This window comes from Bombus bifarius, unplaced genomic scaffold (genome assembly GCF_011952205.1).
Source record: "Bombus bifarius isolate JDL3187 unplaced genomic scaffold, Bbif_JDL3187 scf7180000007977, whole genome shotgun sequence".
In the NCBI taxonomy this organism is placed as follows: Eukaryota; Metazoa; Arthropoda; class Insecta; order Hymenoptera; family Apidae; genus Bombus; species Bombus bifarius.
Genome location: NW_022884362.1, coordinates 3,668,237 through 3,690,509, shown reverse-complemented (window position 1 = coordinate 3,690,509; position 22,273 = coordinate 3,668,237). Strand labels below are relative to the sequence as shown.

Here is a 22,273-nt window from a genome sequence, read left to right as displayed (position 1 = left end):
TGCAACTTTATAAAGGAGAAATGGACCGACAAGGAAGGTAAACGAAACAGAGTGTGAACAAATAACGGTTTAAGGATAGGTATATGTCTGTGCATGTCTCTGTATTTATGTTTCCACGAGTGAAAATAGAAAAGAAGAATTACAATAGAACGAACTGAAAGTGGAAAATACGCGAATCTCTCGTTCAGCCCTTTTTCGTTCATAAAAATCAATGGTATCGCGATAGATCGAAAATTTTGTAACTGTTGCAACACGAAAGTAAGAAAAAAAGAGTCAAGAGTTTAATATTAAGCAGACTTGACCAAGAATTAGTGAATATTTAAAATGTAAATGCATGGGCCATTTAATAGCTGGCATGAAAGTAAAAAATACTGTTACGATTACGTAAGTGAAATCGACAGAATATGAATGATCCAATGCGCGCGTACTACTCGAGATTAATTTACGTACCCATGTGCTAATATATGTATGTATGTATATATGTATGTATAAATACAGTATGTTGCGCGCACGTGTGATATGTGAAAGAGTGACAGAAACAGAGTACAGACAACTTACAGGTATAGGTCATTTGGCCCCGGTAGTAAGAAGGAAGGTACACGTGTTGCGCGTGTGGAGGCTGCCCGTACACATTCATGGCTGCCATGCCGATTTCATCACCACCTACATTGTACGCCGTCGAGTAAGGTCATTTTTTATCAAAACGCTAATTTCGCACCATAAACACTGTTTCTAAATTTCGCTATCACTGGGTTGTTAAATAGCTGACTTTACGTGGCAGAAGATAGACCTACCGCGAGCGTAGTTTGTTCGTTTGCTTCGACTTCAAAAACTTTTATTAACTCACGTATTTGATAAGACATTCAACGTTCAACGTTTCAGCTATTTAAAAAAAATGCATATAAATTGTTTTTACTACTCTCTTTATATGTAGTAAAATAAAAATTTAATTGAATATTAAATAAGAAATAATACGATTGAAATTAATTTGATATAATTTCTAATTAGAATTTGATAGAGAATAGCGAATAGCTATTTTTATTCTATATTTGTACTTCATGTTTATTAGTGTAAAAGAGATATGTAATTGTAAATTTTAATTAAGCAAACAAGCAAACCTGTTAAATCTATTGTTTGTTATGATTAAGTTTACATAAATTGTTAAAAAGGAAGAGAATTTAGTCTAAAGCACGTTGCTGTTAACTACTTACTATGTATATTAAATCTTACACAGATAACTATAGCTTTGTTTAATATAATTTAGCCGATAATAGACTATGTATGATGATACTACTATTTCCGAACAATAATCTTTTATCGTAGAATAGATTCCAAATTGGTACTCACGGATTCTAATAAAAATAGTATTACCTGTGTAAGGCAAATACGACATTAACGTGAAAATTTTACTAGAATTGAAAATATTTACAATCTATGAGATTCCATAACAAATACTCGACAGGTATTTAGTTAATTACTAACCTTTATTTATACGACTAAAGACTACGCTTCTATTTAGGGAAGTTAAATATTTTCTTCAAAGATAGCAACAACCCAGTGAACATATGCTAAATACATGCTCTTGCGAAACTGAATGTAACATAAACGCAACAGAAAAAGCAAATAATATTTCCATATAGCTCTCTGACTTTATTTCAGAAATATAAAGTCAATAATTATAACTTCTTATAAACATTTCTTTCTTTTCTATTAAAGAAAATTCATCATAAATGGTACATATTTATCATCCAATCTATAAATGTCTAATACATATGTAATATGGTTATCAATGTCTTTACTAATCTAAAATGGTTGTGTATTTGTGATTCCTCTCTAAATAGAATCTTGCTAATTTGTATTAAGGAAAATTATTGCAGGATTCATAGTGTACATGCTAAAGTTCATACATTTGTATACTTTCATGCATTAAATAATTACATGCATTTCTAGAGTAAACTATTGTTGTAATGTAACTAAACGAAAACGAAAAGTGCTATTTCAATACGTCCTCTGCGTGTGTGTATCTTTTTAACATTTTATATCTCCTAGTGCAAGTTATTTTTTAATTATGTATGATGAACTGCAGTTTACAGCCAGTATAATATATATGGAAGAACAGATCTACCATAAAATGCTATCGAAATATGTATATAAGTTCACGATAAAGTTATACCACAAAATTTGTTATTGTTATATACCAAACGTATTGTATAAAAAAATATAATAGTAGAAGAAACTTATTCTTGTATATCATTATAAATCACTTTACGTTAATCTGGTCTAAAATTTCAGATTTGTGAAATAATATACAGATTATTATAATCTTTCCCTAATAAAAACAGTTTAATTAATTATATATCTATTATTTTAAGTAAATACTTAATGCTTAAAAGCATAGTTCCATGCAATAAATTTGCACATATGTTGTGCAATAATTACTAAAACAAGGATGTATGTAATATTTTGCTATATATAAACCGCACTATATAAGCTGTCACATCTATAAAAAAGCATGATTACAGAAGCAGACCTACATATATTACAAACATATTAGCAAATACCTAGTGATTATTGTATTATCAATTACTATGCGATATTCTAGTAAAATAATATTCTAGGAAATGATAGCAGATCAAATTGGAAACAAACAAATTAGAATGATAGATTAAAATTTATCTTATTGTTATATAATACAAAAATATGCTGATTTAGCCAATTTAAAGATGTAGTTTGTTAGTTAATGTTACTTCAATATTTTTTGTGTTCGTATTTAGATATTTAATAAATTTTGCAAAACTACACAAAATATATTTATCATTAGAACAGTATCTGAGATATTATAGAATAGGAAATATTAAACACAAACACTTACCCCCTTCGTCTTCGCTATCGCTCATAAACGTCTCTTGCATTGATTCAGGAGCTTGTACTCTGTATTTTTCTTCAATAGTAACTGTATGAGTCGTTGTAATGACGGTTTCTGTAACTACCTTCAGTGTCTCGATGACGCTAATGTAACCAAGTTTTTGTGCAATATCTAAAGCTGTTTGTCCATTCTGTAGGAGACAGAACGTTATATAATTAGAACAATTAAATAAAATACTAAAACAAGTTTTTCATGAACTTGACATACATTAGTAGTAGTGTTCGGTTTTGCTTTACCCTCCAGCAGTAAATTAATCACTAACGTATGACCCTGTTGGGCAGCTTGATGCAATGGAGTATATCCAGCATTCGTGCTACTGTCAACAACTGCTCCAGATCGTAAAAGGAATCGTACCATCGCTGCTTGACCAAAATGAGCTGCCACGTGTAGCGGAGTATAACCAGCCTGTACCACAAACAAACATCTTTCTTAATCAAAAAACATTTTTAAAAAATTTCAATAATGAGAATTTTCAGATTATTATATTTCGTTATTCTAAAGCAAAAAATTGTTAAATGTGGATCAAACATAAATAAAATTATATACCAAAATACGTGAATATAGCTTTAAGGCAATATACATTGAAATAAGGAATAAAGTTCATATAAACGTATAAATTGAATTCATTTCTCAAATTATACCTAATGTGTGTACTAAAATTTGTTTTTTATATTTCTTATTTTTTTGTAATACACATATTTAATTAATAATATTTTTAAACAAAACAAAATATTGCAATTTCCATAATATATCATACCTTTGTTTTAGCATCAATTTGAGCACCATTTTTAACGAGAATAGAGGCAACATTAACTTTGTCTTCTTGTGCGCACAAGTGAAGCGGCATGAGACCATTCTAGAGAGAGAAATAATTATTAAACAACGAAATCAGATGTCATAAATATAATAAATTGTCGAAATTTATACTACCTTTGCCTTGTGATTTGTATCTGCTTTGTGCTCAATAAGCAGCGTTGACATATCGGTGTGGCCTTCTTGTGCACTCAAATGTAGCGGCGTAAATCCTGCTTTTGATTCTGCATTTGCTTTTGCTCCGTATTCCAATAAAGTAGTTGCAATATCCATCTACATCAAGCCCAAAAATTATGTTTACATTATTATAAAAGATATATTATAATATTTAATTTACTCGTATCTTTTAAGTTATTTACCTGATTCTTACGTGCAGCAATATGTAATGGTGTATGGCCATTTTTAGCCATAGCGTGAGGTGATGCGCCCTTATCAAGTAGAAGTAATGCTACATTTTGGTGATCATAATGAGATGCCACATGAAGTGGAGTCACTCCATTCTACGATTAAACAAAGAAATTAGTGTTTGACATAAAAATCATATTTAACATTGATAACGATATTTTATTTAAAGAAATAAATAGATGGCAATAGAGGTAATAACTTTTATAACTGTTCTAACCTTTCCTTGAGCATCAACTGGTGCATTCTTCTGCAACAATAATCTCGCTACATTCATGTTACCATACTTAGCTGCCAAATGTAAAGGAGTGAATCCCTTTTTGGTCGTCGCGGTAAGCGATGCACTGTTTTCTAACAAAACGGATGCAACCTGTCATAGAACAATAAGTATATAAATTAAACTTAGTTATAATTATTGATAAATAATTAAATATGATATACATATATTTAAAATTTTACCTCTTCTTGACCTTCTTTAGCAGCAATATGAAGTGGTGTATATAAATCTTTTGTAGTAGCATCTACATCGGCACCGTGTTGAAGTAATAACATCACGATATCAACATTGCCCAATCGAGAAGCAACATGAAGCGGAGTTTGTTCTTCCTGCAATATTTATATCTTTCAAATCTACTATGACGCAATTAAATTTACTAAGTATTTACAAATTTCTAATATTCAAATAAGAAAACAATTATAAAATGGAATAAGAAAATTGACGTAAAATTAATATTTTTGTCACTATAACATGAATATTGAAATCAAAATTTACTAATACTGAATTCTTTTCCTTTACCCTTGCTCTGGCGTCAACTTGGGCACCATTTCTAAGAAGTATCCTGATAATATCAGTCTGATTCGCTCTGGCAGCTAAATGCAAAGGCGTTTCGCCTCTTACTGTCGGTATATCGGGACTAGCTGCGTGTTGCAGTAAATAAATCACTATATTCATGCACCCCATGAAGCTTGCTACATGTAGAGGCGTCAATCCAGACTAAGCAATAAAATGAATCTATTATTACTAAAAAAATCATAATAATAATCTTCTTTTATTATTATATCGGTATAACGTATCGATTGTCTCTAATAATTTCCGTTTCTAATTAGAGGCAAATATAATTGATACTATAGTAACTATGATGTATACCTATGATGTAAGGTATTAAACTAAAGAAGTTAAACTATTGAACTGATATGGAAATGGAAATAATACCTCTGTAGTGGCTTCGATGCTAGCTTTGTGCTTTAAGAGGAGCTCAACGACCTTCAGTCTGTTCTTCTTGCAAGCAATATGGAGTGGAGTAAAGCCGTTTAGAGCTCGTGCGTTTGGATCAGCATTTCTATCGAGTAGAAGCTTAGCCACTCGTACGTGTCCGCAATGAGCTGCCACGTGTAGCGCCGTCAAGTAATCTACCGTCACTTCATCCACGGGTGCTCGATGATACAATAATATCCTCGCAGCGTCAACATGGTCTCCTTGAGAAGCCATGTGCAACGGCGCAAGACCATTCTGTCAACAGAAAACAAGATGCAACTAATTCAGTCAGAAAACCCCTTACCTTGTACCAAAAGTACTCTTCAAGAAAACGCTTACCTTCGTCTTTGAACCAATTGGTGCCCCTTTCTCGATTAAAATGTCAACAACTTCGTGATGACCAGATCGTGCGGCGCAGTGAAGCGGCGTAAGGCCATCTCTCGTTTTCGCTTCGATATTTGCTCCCTTGCTCATCAGAAGATTCACCATTTTTATTTTTCCCCATTTTGCTGCAACGTGCATCGGCGTAATATTATGCTGCAAGATAGAAAGATAGTTATATATACTTAGCGATTATTCAAAACACACAGTGAACTAGACAAGTGGACGACGTAGTTATAAATAGGTAAACAAGCATATGTACATATATTTCCTTATTTACATCTATTACTTTCGCAAAACGTTATCACGTTTCTACAACGACTTTTTTATATTTTCAACCATATCGCACCGTTAACAATATCACATATATTTCTATCACGTGCAGCTAAATTACCATACGTGAACCCATTATCGCAAATACCATATATATTTTTACAATCATATCTCACTCGTAATTGATACTCTAACATAAATATTTGATATCTTTCGCACAATCCTCAATCACGTGGCCATATCCGCAAATTACTCATCAAAGCCGTACTATGTAATCCGGTCTAGATTTATCGTATACAAAATTACAGTCCAAGTTACTTAGAAATTCCTCACCTTCGCCGCAAAATTTACGTTTGCTCCTCTGTCGTAAAGCAAGGAGGCAATTCGATCGTTACCATAATGAGCAGCAATGTGAAGCGGTGTAAAACCGCTCTTCGATGTTACGTCGGGATTGTGATCGTTCTGAAATAAAAATAAAGAATTATAAATTTATGGACATTGAATCGATTTCTTTTCGCATACCGATCACATCAGATTGAATATATATATATATATATATAGGGATATAGGGCTTCAACGACAAACTATTGCAACATACTTGTAAAAGTAGGGCAGCTGCTTTGCAATCGTCTTTCTTGGCAGCAATGTGGAGGGCAGGCAATCGAACTTTACCACGAGTGTCATTTTCCAGCAGAACTGCTACTACCTTATCGTGACCCTGTTGCATCGCTACTGCTAATGGGGTGAAGCCATCCTATGAACACAAAAAGTATATTAGATTCATCTTATACGTACTAACTACTACATAATTTTTACATTCCATTAAATACGATACAAAATTTCTTAAATATGTACATATATAATATATTAGAATATATTGTGATACTGTGACGTATCAGCAGAATTAAAATACAAATTTATGTTTTATTGTAATAATATAATGGGAAGTCATATCCGAAGAAGAAAATAGTTGAGACGTTAAAGGATAATCCTACAGTGCAACTGAATTATGCGAATATGTAAAGCTATCCGAGAAAAATAGCAAAGGAGATGAAAGTGGTTGGTTAAGAAATAGAAGGAAAAGAAATATTGTAAAGTATGGCAAATATTGTAAGGAAAAGAAAAACGTGAAAAATATGTAAAACAAATGGAAATACTTTTTCTTGCACATTCCCTTCATTTTTGTATATTTGAATTTTTCATAAATGCATAAAGATCTACAGTCTAGTAATAGAAGCAAATCTCAATTCATTAAATGTTTAATTAACGAAATCAAGCTTGTTTACGTACCTCAGTAGCCAATGTTTGATTGGCACCTTTACTCAGAAGGAACTTGACTACAGAATCATGATTTTCCTGTGCGGCCATATACAGTGGTGTGAACCCATTTTGCGATTGTGCATTCACAGAAGCACCTCGTTGTACCAGCAATTGTACCACCTCCTCCTGTCCAGCTATGTAAAGAGATATTAATTTCAACTCGGAATGCTCATCCCACGTATATTATGTTGAATACACTACTTTTTACAAAAAAGAAAAGCTTGGAACACTTTGTAACTAGAAAAGAGAAAAATACGTATTTACCAATTTTAGAATATTTGTACTAATATTAATGATCATTGATAAGTCACAATTTTCGCTTTTTGTAGCAATTTTATTTGCAAAATAAAATATCGTGCTGTTAGCCGATCTTACTTTACAACAAAATTGCCTTATTGATTTTGGTATTGAATATGTATCTTTAGTAAAAAAAATTATACCATCTTAAATATGTTGATTATTATAATATTATTATAATTATACGAACGAATGATATCTTTGAATTCTTCGACGTGCTTTCGAAAGGCTTATATCTTTGAACTTAACCGGTTTTTCTCTTTTTCAATTATGTCATATTGCAGTAAACCTGTTTTAGCCATCAGGTAACATAAAAATTTAAAAAATTGGACTTATTTTACTATCTACATATAGAAACAGACTATATATTTGCCATAAGTAATAGTCGAAGATAGAATATGCGCTGAATACTAAGCAATTAAATTTATGCTATAAAGTTATACTGGAAAACTAGTGTTACACTAAAGAAACCAATAGTGAAAGTGTTAAATAACTGGAAACATATATTCGATTGCAATAACTCCTTCGGCCTTAAAAAATACGTAAATGATAAGAATGGTAATGCTTCTACTTACCAAGAGAAGCGATATGTAATGCCGTATTTCCCTTTTTGGTAGCAGCATCGACCACTGCTCCACGGTTAAGAAGTTCTCGGACAATTTCCAAATGTCCATCTTTAGCTGCCAGATGTAAAGCGTTTAAGCCATTCTGTAATTAATAGATCCTCGTACATTTTCAGCCCATTAAGTTCTCTATATTAAATCTATCTTCCAACAATAAAAATCCTCCTTTCCACCAAATTATATGCTTCTAGAGTTAAAAGTTTCGTTTTGAATTTCAGAAAAATATGCTATATGCTAAATATTTTCATAAAATATTAATCCGTAAAAGCTATCGTTAAAGGAGATCAATTAGGTTTACGTTATCATGAATGCACACCGATATAAATATATTTTTTCATTTACTAAATATCAATAGAGTCAAAGAAATGTTTTATTATTGTACATAAATGCTTTGTTTTTTATTATTTTCGCAAATGTTTTATTATTATTCAATGTTAAATAAGAAACAGAAAAGTTATCGTTTGCAAAGTTTACAAATGACGACAGTATTGTCATGGAGCGATAATATTTCATCCGTGATACTTTCTATGGATTAAAAGTCTTTTCTTCGGTTGAAACTGAGGCAAAAAAAAAATGAAAAATCCGGGGACCGCGGTATTGGCAATATTTTATCGGTATTTGGCGATTTTCATAAATCAGAGAATCACGTAAAATAATAAGGGGAAACTGTGCTTACAGCATTTGAAGCATTAATGTCCACTCCCGATTCCAAGTACTCCAAAACCTTTTCCAGCTGCCCTGCGCGAGCCGCACGAAGAAATGCCGTACTAGGGTCGCTCTGAAATACCAAAAGAAGAAAACGTTGTAGTAATAAAAAACTGCATCGTGAGTAAAATAGCAAGGAATACGTTGGAGTACGAACACGCCGACTACTGAATAATTAATAACGTAACTCTGCTTGGATTGTTTGGATACTTTCTTTCGCGGTCAAGTATTACGCGCGTGTTTAATCATTCGTCACGTTCTTCTTTGCGGTTGTTTTGTCCTACACCAATCAGATATGCTCAACCGAGCAAAAAGTACATGAATGTAAGTGGACACTTGTCACAGATCTCTTAACGTATCGCTGAACAGATAATTGGCCAACTAGATATCATTTTTCATATATAGCTGAAATAGGTGAAATAGCGTCCTCAAATCTTTTACAAGACGCAACCTGCTTTTTTATAAATTATAGAATAACCTACAAACTCTTTCTCACAGTTGCGCAAAAAAGCATTCCTAATGGTTAAGTATCATCGGATACAACTGCTAACGGAATAATCCAACGTAGCCATATTAGAACGAATAAGTGAATGGAATGTAAAACCTGATAAAAAGTCGTTTTATTAAAAGATGAAAGTATGTAGTACATGCAAATACTTTTAGTAGCCACCGCTCATGCGAAACTATATAAAATATTTAAAGTAAAATATTCGTTTCAATACTTATACAGTAAACGAAACAAATTTTTAATTGAATCCCTTCTTTTTTAATTATATTCTTAAAAATATTACTACTAATTAAAAATGGGAAACCTTCTATGAAACACATTGATCAAATATTTCACCAAGTTTAGGAAAATTACTTCTAAAGTGATGAAATTTGATTCATAGAAAAAAGGAAGGAAATATAGTAATAGCAAATACCATATAGTCGCTATTAATCTATTAAATCCATACGCGTTTCAACTTATCGTAATTAGTAAGAGGCTGACAAAGTAGGTGCGCCATATTACGCCGTTTATCCCGAATCATATTGCGGATAAGTAATTAATGTAGAACGTGGGGTGTCCGCGCCGTGCTGTCTGCGCGAACGAGATACGACAACTGTCTCCTTTTCCCTCTTTTTACTGCGTTCGCCTTCACCCTATTTTTCGTTCAATCTTTCTTTCTCTTCCCATCGTCATGCTTGGCCCATTTGATTCTTCGTCGGGGACGAGCGCGCCTCGTTCACGACTCACGACTTGCAACTGGTTTTATAAGTTGCAATATATCGCTTCTTCTTCGGCCTACGCACCAACCGGCAGAATAAATACGTCTGGCTAGGGATATTGTTGCAGTTCAAGGGAACGCGAGACAAGGATTTTTTTCAGATTCAGCTGTCTCCAGCGTATTTCTTCATGCATTTAAATAAATGTGACGAGTAAATTTTCAGACAGTCTTTAATTTACGAACGCAGAGACATAGCTACCGTTGTTACTTATAACTTCAGGATCAACGGCCAAAATTAATCAATAGAATTATATAAACGATTTAAATGTTACAAATTTAACGTCGAATTAATTTAAGTTAACATTAAAAAAAGACTGTGTTGATAATGTTAAAAGAAATTTATAATAAGACATTATACTGTTTATCTTACTCGAATATATTCTACAAATTTCAATTAAAGTATTATTTAAAATATCTATAACACAATATTTTGTTATTATTTTTCTTACTCAATAATACGTAACGCATAAGCAACGTATGTATAAAGTGTTTGTACATTATTATCTTCATTTTGGTATTTACACGTCCTATATTTTTATTCATTGATTTTCTATGATCTAAAATTGTCTCAGATTTTCTAAAAAAAAAGATTCGCACTATCAAGACAAAATACAAAATTCCATCAAAAGAATAAAATATTTATATTTTAATGCATCGAATATGGAGAAACGCCTTGATTTAAGTTAATCTTTAAGCCCGAATATCTTGGAATTTGTTCATAAACTTGGTAATTCGGGCCTGTATGCAAAGTGGTCAAATATTCGAGGACATTTAAATTGCATTACGAATGCATGTAATTTCTCGATATGCATATGTACTCATATCTCGTGACAGATCTACAGTGTACTTAAATCAACCGGTATCTTGTATGCAAGTCGGGTGTAAAGAACCTCCTGCGCTTGCAAAGTCCTCCGTCATGCTTTAAATAATTCAGCGAACCGTTACTCCGACACGTGGATAGTCCCTTCTATGTCTGTCTCTCCCGTCTTCTTTCACTGTCTTAAACTACCTGCCCCATCCCATTTCTTTTTTTTTTTCAAGGTATGCTGCATCTTCCATGGTACAACGACGAAGGTCCGAGACGAACGCCGGTCACTGCACTCATTACTCTTTGCTTTGCCGTGGAAACGTTCATCGTAGACTCGCGTAATTCTTAAATTGGCGCTCGTTATCCAAACGTGTCGGTAAATTATTAATGTAGTTCAACGTTTCCCAACCATTTCCAAGTCGTGTGTGACCCCGTTTTACAATTGTCAAATAATCCCCTCAAATTTACACAAAAAGATATTTTTAATAGAATATAAGTTTAAATGGTATTCTTTAGTTTACCAAAAAACAGTATTAAAAGTATTGATTAAATATTGCAACGCAGACATACCGCAGTGAGTAGATATTAAAATTTATCGTAATTTAATGATGAAAGTGCGGATTTTTATGCATCTATGCGAAATTTAAACATGCAAAACCGCACAGGATGCATACAATGTAGAAAGATACATAAAATATTCATAGTATCCATTACAATTTTTAATAGATAAAACGAATTTCTATTGACGCTCTATTTCTTTAATTGCGTCCATAAAAATATAAATTTGTATAAATATTCGAGATATAATTAGGATAATATCTGATATGAAATGTCATCCTGTTATAAGATGTGTAAAATAAATGTAAATGTAGATAACAGCGGCAACCCACGAAGGAATACTTTATGACTCCTAGAAAACACTTTGTAGTACCTTAGGGGTTGCGACTCACGTTGAAGATGATTAAATTCTACCCGAGTAGAATAGATTCATGATAAATATTATAGCCATATGGTTTAAATATTTACAAGAAAGACTATTAAAACTTTTATGCTCAGGAAGATTGTATAAAAGTATATTTCACTTGTAATGAGAGAATACCGTAATTTCATCTGTATCGAGATCTCATCTCATATAAATTAGCTTTGAACATGTGACTGATACAGGTATCTATGTAATGCAATTTAATCGATCACAGCGATATAAAGGACTAGAATCATCTGTATTTAAATCCGAGCATAACATCAGAGAGTAATTGTTATTGAACGTATTTTATATTATTCATATTCATGATATGTAAGTATTACAAATGCTACAAATAACGATTTAATATCTGATGAATATTAAAAAGACTTTCTTTTAATCTTGAAATACACAGTACCGGTTGTCAGTTTACTTTCCTTTTTTAAATCAACTATCACGACTACAAGGGTTGGTTTCTATTTACAGGTGTATGCAACTGACTCGACATAGTTTTCCTTAAAAGGTCCACGTTGATTGGATACCTTCGTTTGCACAAGAAGAAGTGCATTGTCCACATAGCTTGCTTTGAAAATAACAGTGAAAAGAAGACGTCAAATACAACATATTATTTAACATATATGTATACAAAAAATTTCTGAAAGCAACAAGGATAGAAGTTATATTTGAAATCAATATTTAATGAATTTTCCAGCCAGTTGGTTTAAAAAGTTAATTAAGACATATTTCTCTAAAGAATCTCAGACAATGATAAACAAGGTGCTCCGTAAATTAACTTGAAAGCTAATTATTTCACATAAAATTCAATTGCTCATATAGCTTCTGTTGTATGATACTATCTTATCTTTCTACCTCTTTCTATCTCGATTCTTCTGTTTATTCTGTGTACTATAACAACAATATATGAATATCGTCACTCAAATTTCGATTATTATAATAAATAGCTTGTAACTATTAACTTGAAAACCTATTAGATAAAGAAGTCAAGGTATCAATAATAAAGTAACTGAATTTTTTCAAAATTTTTTAGGATCTACGATATGAAAAAAATTAAACTAAGAGTACTACGAAGGATTAATACAATTGATCCTATTGTATAGACACGTATTATACTTAAATAAATATTTCTACTGTTTAATTAAAACCATTATCTGTTTTAATTTCTTCTTACATTTGTACTCTATCTACAAAAATTATAGCAATTTTTACCGTATTGTTATGCACGATTTAGGATATCTATATATGTATGTATACGGAACAAAATTGACCAAACCTATGTCAACTTTTGCATGTTAAGGCACAGGAAGTAGCTGGTAAGAAAGCTATGGCAACTAATGACTTACACCCAGGTGAATAGATAGCCTCGGTCATTGTCTGGCTTGGGACGCTTTAAGGGCTTCTACAATCCCTTAAGGGAAGACGAAAGAACACTACGCATTGAAAACGAATAGCGTCGTTTAAGCTACATTATCAAGTTCGGTACAATTTATGTTACTCTTATACACCAATATCGAAGGTTAAAAGCAAAACTAATTTATAGAATACGGTGTTACTTTTATACAAAACAGTTACTTATACTGATAGAAATTTTAACAAAAGCTAATAGCTAGAGAGTATTGATAAGTTTGTTGAGAACTGGTTTTTTTAAATAACAACTCATGGAGAAGTTTCTATACGCGGGAGAGTTTCAATGCTTTAGTTTCGAACAAAGTTACAGACACGGAGGTATTAATGTCTGACTTTTTATTTCTGTCGCGCTTATACGAATACATATATGACGCAGAATAAAAAAATCTTGCGAAGAATTATTGACATAACTCGAATTAGTCCAACTCGTTATAATGAATTAAATAAATAATCGAGAATTACGGCGATATAAGCCGGTTTATTGTTATCTTTCGTAAGATGAACCTTTGAATTTGTTATTACGAAAAACTTAATTTTTCTCTTTTTTTTTAATATTAGGGAAGCGTGTTATGGTAAAAACTTAAAGTTATAAGTTATAGCTTATGTTATCTGCTTAACTACGAAATTGAACGGCTGAGAAACGATAATAACATATAGAGAGATCGCGCTAAGCACCGTTGTAATAACAGTGACATAAATATAAACAGTTTAACAATATCGCACAGTGATTTACGCATTTACGTTAACATAATCAAGATTCTTGCACTGTTAGACTTCGACGTTTCGAAGTGTATAATGATAGCAAGTGTAATAGCTATGCGTCTTCCTGCAATTTCTGGCTACGTACCAAGCTAACTATAGCTATGCCATGCACCAAACGCACTCCTATAGACACAGAGTGCGTACGAATGACCGCTTCGGGTTCACATTGCGACCAGACAACCGGAAATACAGGTTGACGCCGAATAATCACAGAGCCGGTTCATATTGCATATTCGCGACCCTGACTTCATCATCTATTATTAGCCACTGGGTTTCTTTAGACATTTAAGTCAGTACATATGTATACGTATGTATATGTATATGTATTATTAACAGATTAGATGCTAAAGTATGCGCGGATGTCTCCGAATATTACAAACAGATTAGCTTAGAATACAACCTGCTCCATAATCTCAATTGACGCACCGTGTCTGGTAATTAGACAATTACTTATACGCGTGACTTTACCGTTTAACATGTATGAGCGTATATAACATTATATAAATTATACAGTTATTGAAAATTCTATGTATTTAAATTATCTATTAAATGTTATAACGAGTATAATCTATTCTGAATATTTTATATATTTTTACGGGTTGTATCCATCCTGTGCACGTTTGTACTTTCGAATTTTCCATAAATCTAAGTCGTGTTTACTAAACTGCGAATGTTCATGAGGTTGTGTGAGATTTAAATATATAAAAATATTCGTAAAATCATGAATCTGCGTAAACATACGCAGTCTAGTTATTGTGTTATATAAACAGCATTCTCTTAACTCTTTTACTGTGAATTTATCAATTATATACCGAGATATTATTAATATGATAGCTTGCTACAGAATCATTTTTATCCGTTTATACGCGTTACACCATAATTAATTGTAGGAAACTCTCCAATTGTCACAAGTATATCTTTCTATATTAGCGGTACTAGCTTCAACGTCTATCAATTTCGAGAGTATTTAACAAAAACGTTGAATCGTTGAAAACACAATCTCGAACAAGGCAAATCGAAGATCGAACATTGGATCAAACTTCTGCGCTTGTTAACGTGCAAATAATAGGAAACGAATCTCATAGAAAAAGAAATTTAGATCATGGTACACGTGTATTTCTAGTACTAATCGATCCATTTGTTTCATCGTTCTACTTTCAGTCCAAGTCGCAGACAATGCACGTAAACGTACCAATTTTTTATCCCGCTGAAAAATAAATCTCTTTCTCTGCTTTCCAATAACGAAATACCTTACCAGCAGCTAAACTAGAAACCCGACGATACAAAAATCGTGAAAGTAACAGAGTCTCGCTTTTTCGAGTCGACAACAGGAAGGGATCCACCGGCTACTCTCGTTTCTATCAACGGGGAACAACGACCCAACGACGGGAGAGATTTTAGCCCACGTCGATGGAGCCCGGGAAAATTAAGCTGTGCAGAAACCAGCACGAAGGACGGTAATTAAGGATACGACAATGGAAAAAGGAGGACGGGTTCATCGACTGCGTAAAGAAGTAACAGATGATAGCGTCAGGATAATAAGGAACGGAAGAAACGGAGCATGCAAAAGTCGGCAAGGACAAGAATGCGAGAAAGAAGAAATAGAAATAACATAAACTTCGAAGCGTGTTCTCACGAGCTTACTGCACACTCGTGTTCGAATCAATGCATTAATGTAGAAGGGACCTGTTGTCCTCGACAATACCTATTATCCCGTGAAACGTGAAGTGTCTATGTCTATAATAAAATCGGAATGATGAAATCGACGGAAATACCGAATTGTTTGTTGATGGATATAGTTGCAACCGGTGGTAATTTTATGCCTGACGTGTTCCACTCTTTTGGAATTCATAAGATTTCACATTTACCGAAGTGTTTCACTGTCGTTTATTTATGTGCTTAAATCGAATATGTCATGTAAGAATCGCTCAAGAAGTATTATAACAGTTGATTATTTGTAGTATTAGAAATTTGTAGCAGAGAAATCAGTTTTAGCACGACTATGTCTATATTTGAAATTTATATTAAGACGTGTGAACAAATTCAAAAGCTATTATAGCGGTACATAGGTGTTGTTTGAAAGCGCGTTCATAATCTGTCGTACTTTTATTATTTCTTAAATACAATTGTATGTAGAGCATTGCCACTTCCATTTACTTTCTGCGTTTGCCTCTACTATATTTGCGAGGACGAGACACTTACAATAATCGTGTTTAACATTATTAACATTAACGATGTGGATTTAAAAAATTATTTTGCTGTAATTTTGTGCCACAGAAGAGTCAACTTATAATAATTTTATTTTAAAAATTAATAGAAAATTAAAGAACCTTAATGCGCGATACAGAATCCATTTTATAAAAATAAGTATCATATTTATAAGTTACTCTATAAATTCTCAAACATATTTAATAAAACTCAATAACATATCATTTATATGGCGATACACAAATTGCACACGATGATTGAGTAACCATTAAAGTTGTAAATATTAAAAGGCAATTAATTATTCTATATATTACGACCATATTATTTCGGCGAGCTGAGTATTCCCTCTGATAATTATTTCATGAAATAAATAATTAGCCGTTGCCACTGGTAGTAGTATAATCAGTAATGTTGATAGTAGTAGTAGTAGTAACAATGAAATGTCGGCGACACTGATAATAGTAGTACGAAGTCGCAAGTATAAACGTAGGAGGAAGAAGTAGGCATTAAAGAGCATCCTATTGAGCCGGTATGCGTGTAATCAAGGTATCATTACTAAAATACCGTGTTTTTTTATACCTTCCGTGGGAACGAAGTATCGCCAATGTCACGAAGTATTCTAATTTACTTGCTTATCTTGATCCAAGAGCAATCGTGCCTTAATTAATAGACACTTTGTTCAAATAGCAGCTAAATCTATTTAGTAAAAAGCACTAACACTAACGATTACAAATTATAGTATATTTCCTATAATAGTTCCTATCAAGCATTAAAAATTCATAGACCTTGTTTGATAGTATGATATCCATATTTGCTATCAAAAATGTATCAATAGAAAATGTATCGACGCAAAACCAAATAAAAAGAATATTCGTTCTATTTAGAAAAAATAATTCAGACATGAATATTTCGATATATTTAAAAACTTGTGCATTTATATATACACACATATAATAATGATTAATCGTAATCTTGGTACTATCGGGCAAACACAAAATTATATTAAAGGCAATTGTAAGTTTCCACGATAAAATATATCTACGTACAATACAAATCCAATTTAAAAATACCTCGCTTAAAAATGCATTACACGCTCGCAACTAATAAAAAAATACTTCGAAATGAAATCGTCAAAGCGAGTTGTACATGTTACAGCTACGCAATAAAAGTTGGAATATTGTTGGGAAAAGGCGGCACGAATATATGAGTTACCCATTCTCCATACTCTTTGAGCGTTTTATTTATATCAGGATCCGTGAAATATGTTTTCGTTAATCAAATCGTTCCTCGAACTTTTGACAGAGAACAGGACCGACATACACTTAACCGAGACCTCAACCTACTACACGCCACGATGCTGGGCATAATGGTTAAAAATAACACCAAGGTATCGTTCGAATCACGACCGCAAAACATGCTCGTTTCGCGTACAAACTGCATCATTTTCGCGTCTTTTTTTCGCCGACAATCCAAACCGAAGAAGGCTCCCCCTTTTCTTCGTGGCTTTAATTAAATTTATCAGTGTAGCTGAGAATCCTCTTAAGACAAGGTTCCCGCGAGTTTTACAGGGAAGAACTTCCCACGGATACGTCCAACCCTCTAGCTAAACAATATCTTTCACGATGATCTCAACTCGCGGTGTCGTCGTTTATCAATGAATATTACCCGGTATGTTTCGACTGAATACGTGCAAACATTGGGAACGAACGTATACGCGAAATATAATTTGAATACGACATGCGGGTTTTATGATAAATACTTAATTCGTATAGGTAGATTAAATCCAAGGTGAGATCGTTACGTATAAAATGTTAAACTTTCAGCTATTTTTAGCGTCTAATCGCGAGGAGTGATAATACAACAATTGGTATACCTTTGTTCATATTTCAGTATCGCTGCGCAAATTTTTCGTTTGCTAATATTTATTCTGAAAAGCTGGCGAGTTGCAAAACTCGCAATATTGTTTCTTCTAGAAGAATAGGAGAAACCTGTAAAGAGGAGCTGTATAGATACCTAAGGTATTCTAGGTATATCCGCGAAATAAATTGTGTAACCAGAATTTTATTTATTAAATATTCGTTAAATTATATCGATAATCGATATAAATTAATAAAAATTTTTGCTTGTTCAGTTATGCCTCAAAATGTATGCGCATAAATTTCCATTTATAATTAAGTGCATAAGAAACGATAATAGTACTCAAAAATATAAATATTAATACATTTATTTATGTAATTTAGCTACCGCTTTCGAATTTAATTGACGATATGATCAAAGCACTTGAAAATACAAAAATCTCGGTAATTCACTAGAGTGTATGTATTTCGTAACAGATCCAATATGGTAAAAAGTTATTTCCGAAAGTTCATGAAATGTTTTGCTAAAAATAATTACAGTATATATATATGTATAGAGAGAAAGAGAGAGAGAGAGAGAGAGAGAGAAAGAGGTTTTACTTCAGTATACCTAATACCGTATATAATTCCTATTTAACATAACGATAAATAAAGATAACAAAAGCCACATATTTTCCTTATTTAATTAACCCATTATCAACATTTCTACCTGTGTATTTTTCTAAACATAGCTAAGTTTATTCCCCGAAGTTGCTACAAAGTCGCGGAAAAAACTACGCAACGACAAGAAGGAAACTTTTTAGCTGTTTACGAAAGTAAACAATTTACGTCTTTAAGCGAAACTATGCAGACGATGAACGAGAAGGTACGTTAAACGATAACAACTAAGCAAGTGTCTATCAAATTAATTCAAACGTAGTTTCGCTTTCAGAATCAAATCCCCTACCAGCGCGTGTTTCCAGCGGTGGTATCATGCATGAGCACCTCTTGCATAATCGCAGTACATTAGAGACGACAAATGACATCATGTCTCGCGTCGTAAGCGTGAGATCATCAGGTGCTGACTGCCTCGATATTACAGGTTTTTACGATGATTTCGCCTCGACTTCGTTCGGCCAAGTCAAGCCATGACGACGGTATTATATTCAATGTGTGTACGAACGTGGCCGATTTACTGAAAAAGCTGATTCTCGAGTCATGCCTTTCAATGAGATTTAAAAGGCATGTTCCTTCATATCCACGTGAGCCCGATTACGTACTACTAACAACACTCTATAAATAGAAAATGGAACCAAGATATTTAACCTCGGTAAATGTAAGATTATTGGTTTACATGGTGCACAAAAGCTGTTATTCTTTTACTCGTCTGTGTTCGAAGAGATTTATGACAGCACTACATTTCTTCATTGAATGCAAATTGTCTGATATCTACTACAAATATCCGACGACGCACTTGGCCGTTCTGTTTTTAAAAATTGTTAAAACTTTTATACCGAGAATAAATCGTGGAAGTAGGAGAGTTTTAATATATTGGAAATCAAAATACTACTCGATTTAAAAATTCAGTAGTTTATGAGTAATAGGAAGCATTAGAAATTGTTAAAAGTTTCATAAATCGAATGAGAGAAGAAAAATTATAATATATTGCAATATACAATCATTGAAAAGATATTTTACATTGAAGTGTATAGGAAAATTTCATGTACAGTTAGAATATGTTTTCTTGAACAACTCATATCCACGAATACATCTTTTTAATCTCGCATTAGCAGTTAACCTTATGTGAACATTGCGTGCCTTACAAAAATATGGTTAAACAATATGCGAGAAATAGGCAGCAGACAAAATGTATTTTAATTCGGAATTTGCTTTGGGCCAATATATACAGAACTCTCTCTAGCTTTATAAATACTGTATAATGTATTCACAAATTGTGTAATCGAATTAAAAGAATCTTTGGTGGTTAAGAAGGTTATTATAATAAATACATAATAAAATATTTATTTAAACAGAGAAACAACAATGAAAAATTTGATTAATTTTCTTATATAAATTAACGAGAGAGAAATGATGATAAAAGATTTAATAACAAATTTTCTCCGTTAATAGATATTTCTAAATGTTACAAATATTTTCGTTAATTTATTTAGAATCTTTAAATTAATTTACGAAACATGTAAAATATATCACAAGCTATAGACAATAGATTATTCAATTGTGAAATACATTTTATACTTTCAAGCTCTGATAGCAGGATGATCAAGATGGTATCGTTACCGTTATAATAGTTCAAGTACCGGATACATTCGCTCAAGAAGCACTTACTTCCTCGCTATCACTGGCTCACGAGCATTCACCAAAATTTGATATCCTTTTTGCGTTTAAACGTTGTTCAACATTTGTAAGCTTTCTACCTCGATCGCTGCCACGAAGAAAGATGCGATTAAATAATTTCATTTAAAAGCACGTTTTCGATGAAATTCCCTAGTGATTAAACACGTCTCCTTTGAGAGCGTGCTTTCATCATCGTGATATTAGAGGGTACAAAAAGGAGCTATTAATTATATCACAACGAATGGTCTCATTTTACAAAAGACCGTAGACAACGTATTAAAGTTTCTAACACGGTTATATCATAGAGTTTCATTTTGTAACTTCCTTTTCTCCGCGATGTTATATCGTGAATGGGAGAAATTAAGTGCAATCATGCTCTCTAGAAATACAATAAAACTTCTTTAAAATAGTTTTTAACGTTAACGAGGAAAGAAAAGCTGAAGCTCCTCGAAGTAACGGCAGTAAGAATTTTACGATTATAAAGAAAACGTTGTTCTAAGGGTATGACCGTTAGTTGAGATATTAACGAAATTCCTGAATCATGACTCAAGTGACGTTCCAGTCTGACAGCAGCCGATCAACGACCAAGATGATAGTATGATGTCAGTTCTCGTATAGTGAGTTGGACGACGGAAGCACTCCCGTTAAATCGGTTAAATGTTTCCTCCGTCCCTTGTCGGGAACATTCGGGGTTATTGTGACTGACAGAGATACCTCCACAATCAAGCACGTATTCAGAGATACGCGGCTGCACCTTTTTTACGAAGGTAGATCCTGTGATTTACACGGTATCGTCGCCGCAACATCGGCGAAAATTGGGTCATGAATTGTTGTCTGCTCTTTGTCGCGCGTCCCAATTTTTTGCCTCGTGTGTACCGTCACGTAAATGCAGTCGTGAGTCACGAGGTAGTCATGTAAGGGTGAAAAGATCTTGAAATTGTAAACAACATTGAGAAGCAAATAATCTGTAATCGTTCGACGCGTTATTCCCCTTTTGCAGAGATTGAAAAACTTGCCAGGCTATAGACGTAAAATGCACTTGATATTTAGGTATCGGAGAAATCGTCTAATTTGAACTAACTTTAACTAATTTGAACGATTCGCTAGCTAAATACGAAACGATAAACGAGAACTTTATTAATATTATCATTACGTCATGTTCGCTTTAGAAAAATCTTATAAAAGTATTCAAGTTATAATTATGGATATTTTATCGAAGGAAATAAAGTACCAGGACTAAAGACGAGGAAATTCTCTTTGGATTTCTCAAGGGATTCTCCTTGACAATACAATAATACGAATAAAAAACATAAATTGATGGCAAATAAACGTAATAAGTTATGTAAGTTAGCAAGTTTTCTGTTTCTCGCTGTGTGTAGTGACGAAGTTAAATGTTGATGTCAAATGATTGAACCCTGAACCTGTTATACCGTTATATTATACCGGGGGTCATAGTCTAATTGTATGGCACGATATAAACCAGTTCACCTTCGATATATCATTTTTATAACAACGATGATAATAATAATCTCCAACACATACGTTTCGGAGGTAAAAATCTATCCAATATTCGCGTATCTTTGCGACACGTTCACTTCCGATTATTCCAATAACACCTCGTTAAAAGGTACCCTTATCTTTAACTAACAAATCTGA

The 22,273-nt window shown here is 32.9% G+C and overlaps 1 protein-coding gene across 28 annotated transcripts in view; it reads right to left on the bottom strand.

Moving 5' to 3' along the window:
* LOC117204252 (ankyrin-3-like) overlaps window positions 1–22,273 on the bottom strand; it is a 91,757-nt gene that overhangs the window by 53,608 nt on the left and 15,876 nt on the right. For 27 of the 28 annotated variants that reach the window (XR_004487039.1, XR_004487040.1, XR_004487041.1 and 24 more), the window contains 16 exons: window positions 8,967–9,068; window positions 8,243–8,375; window positions 7,341–7,504; window positions 6,649–6,804; window positions 6,384–6,512; window positions 5,736–5,933; window positions 5,355–5,651; window positions 4,938–5,135; window positions 4,601–4,747; window positions 4,362–4,511; window positions 4,099–4,239; window positions 3,857–4,012; window positions 3,684–3,782; window positions 3,134–3,331; window positions 2,873–3,056; window positions 559–663 (listed from right to left, as the gene is read on the bottom strand). Coding sequence is in view for 11 of the 28 variants with exons in the window: in XM_033441471.1 (XP_033297362.1) it covers window positions 559–663; window positions 2,873–3,056; window positions 3,134–3,331; window positions 3,684–3,782; window positions 3,857–4,012; window positions 4,099–4,239; window positions 4,362–4,511; window positions 4,601–4,747; window positions 4,938–5,135; window positions 5,355–5,651; window positions 5,736–5,933; window positions 6,384–6,512; window positions 6,649–6,804; window positions 7,341–7,504; window positions 8,243–8,375; window positions 8,967–9,068 (2,557 nt within the window). In the remaining 17 variants the exon portion in view is untranslated. The remainder of the gene's footprint in view (window positions 1–558; window positions 664–2,872; window positions 3,057–3,133; window positions 3,332–3,683; window positions 3,783–3,856; window positions 4,013–4,098; window positions 4,240–4,361; window positions 4,512–4,600; window positions 4,748–4,937; window positions 5,136–5,354; window positions 5,652–5,735; window positions 5,934–6,383; window positions 6,513–6,648; window positions 6,805–7,340; window positions 7,505–8,242; window positions 8,376–8,966; window positions 9,069–22,273) is intronic. The other variant, XR_004487048.1, reaches the window with a different exon arrangement.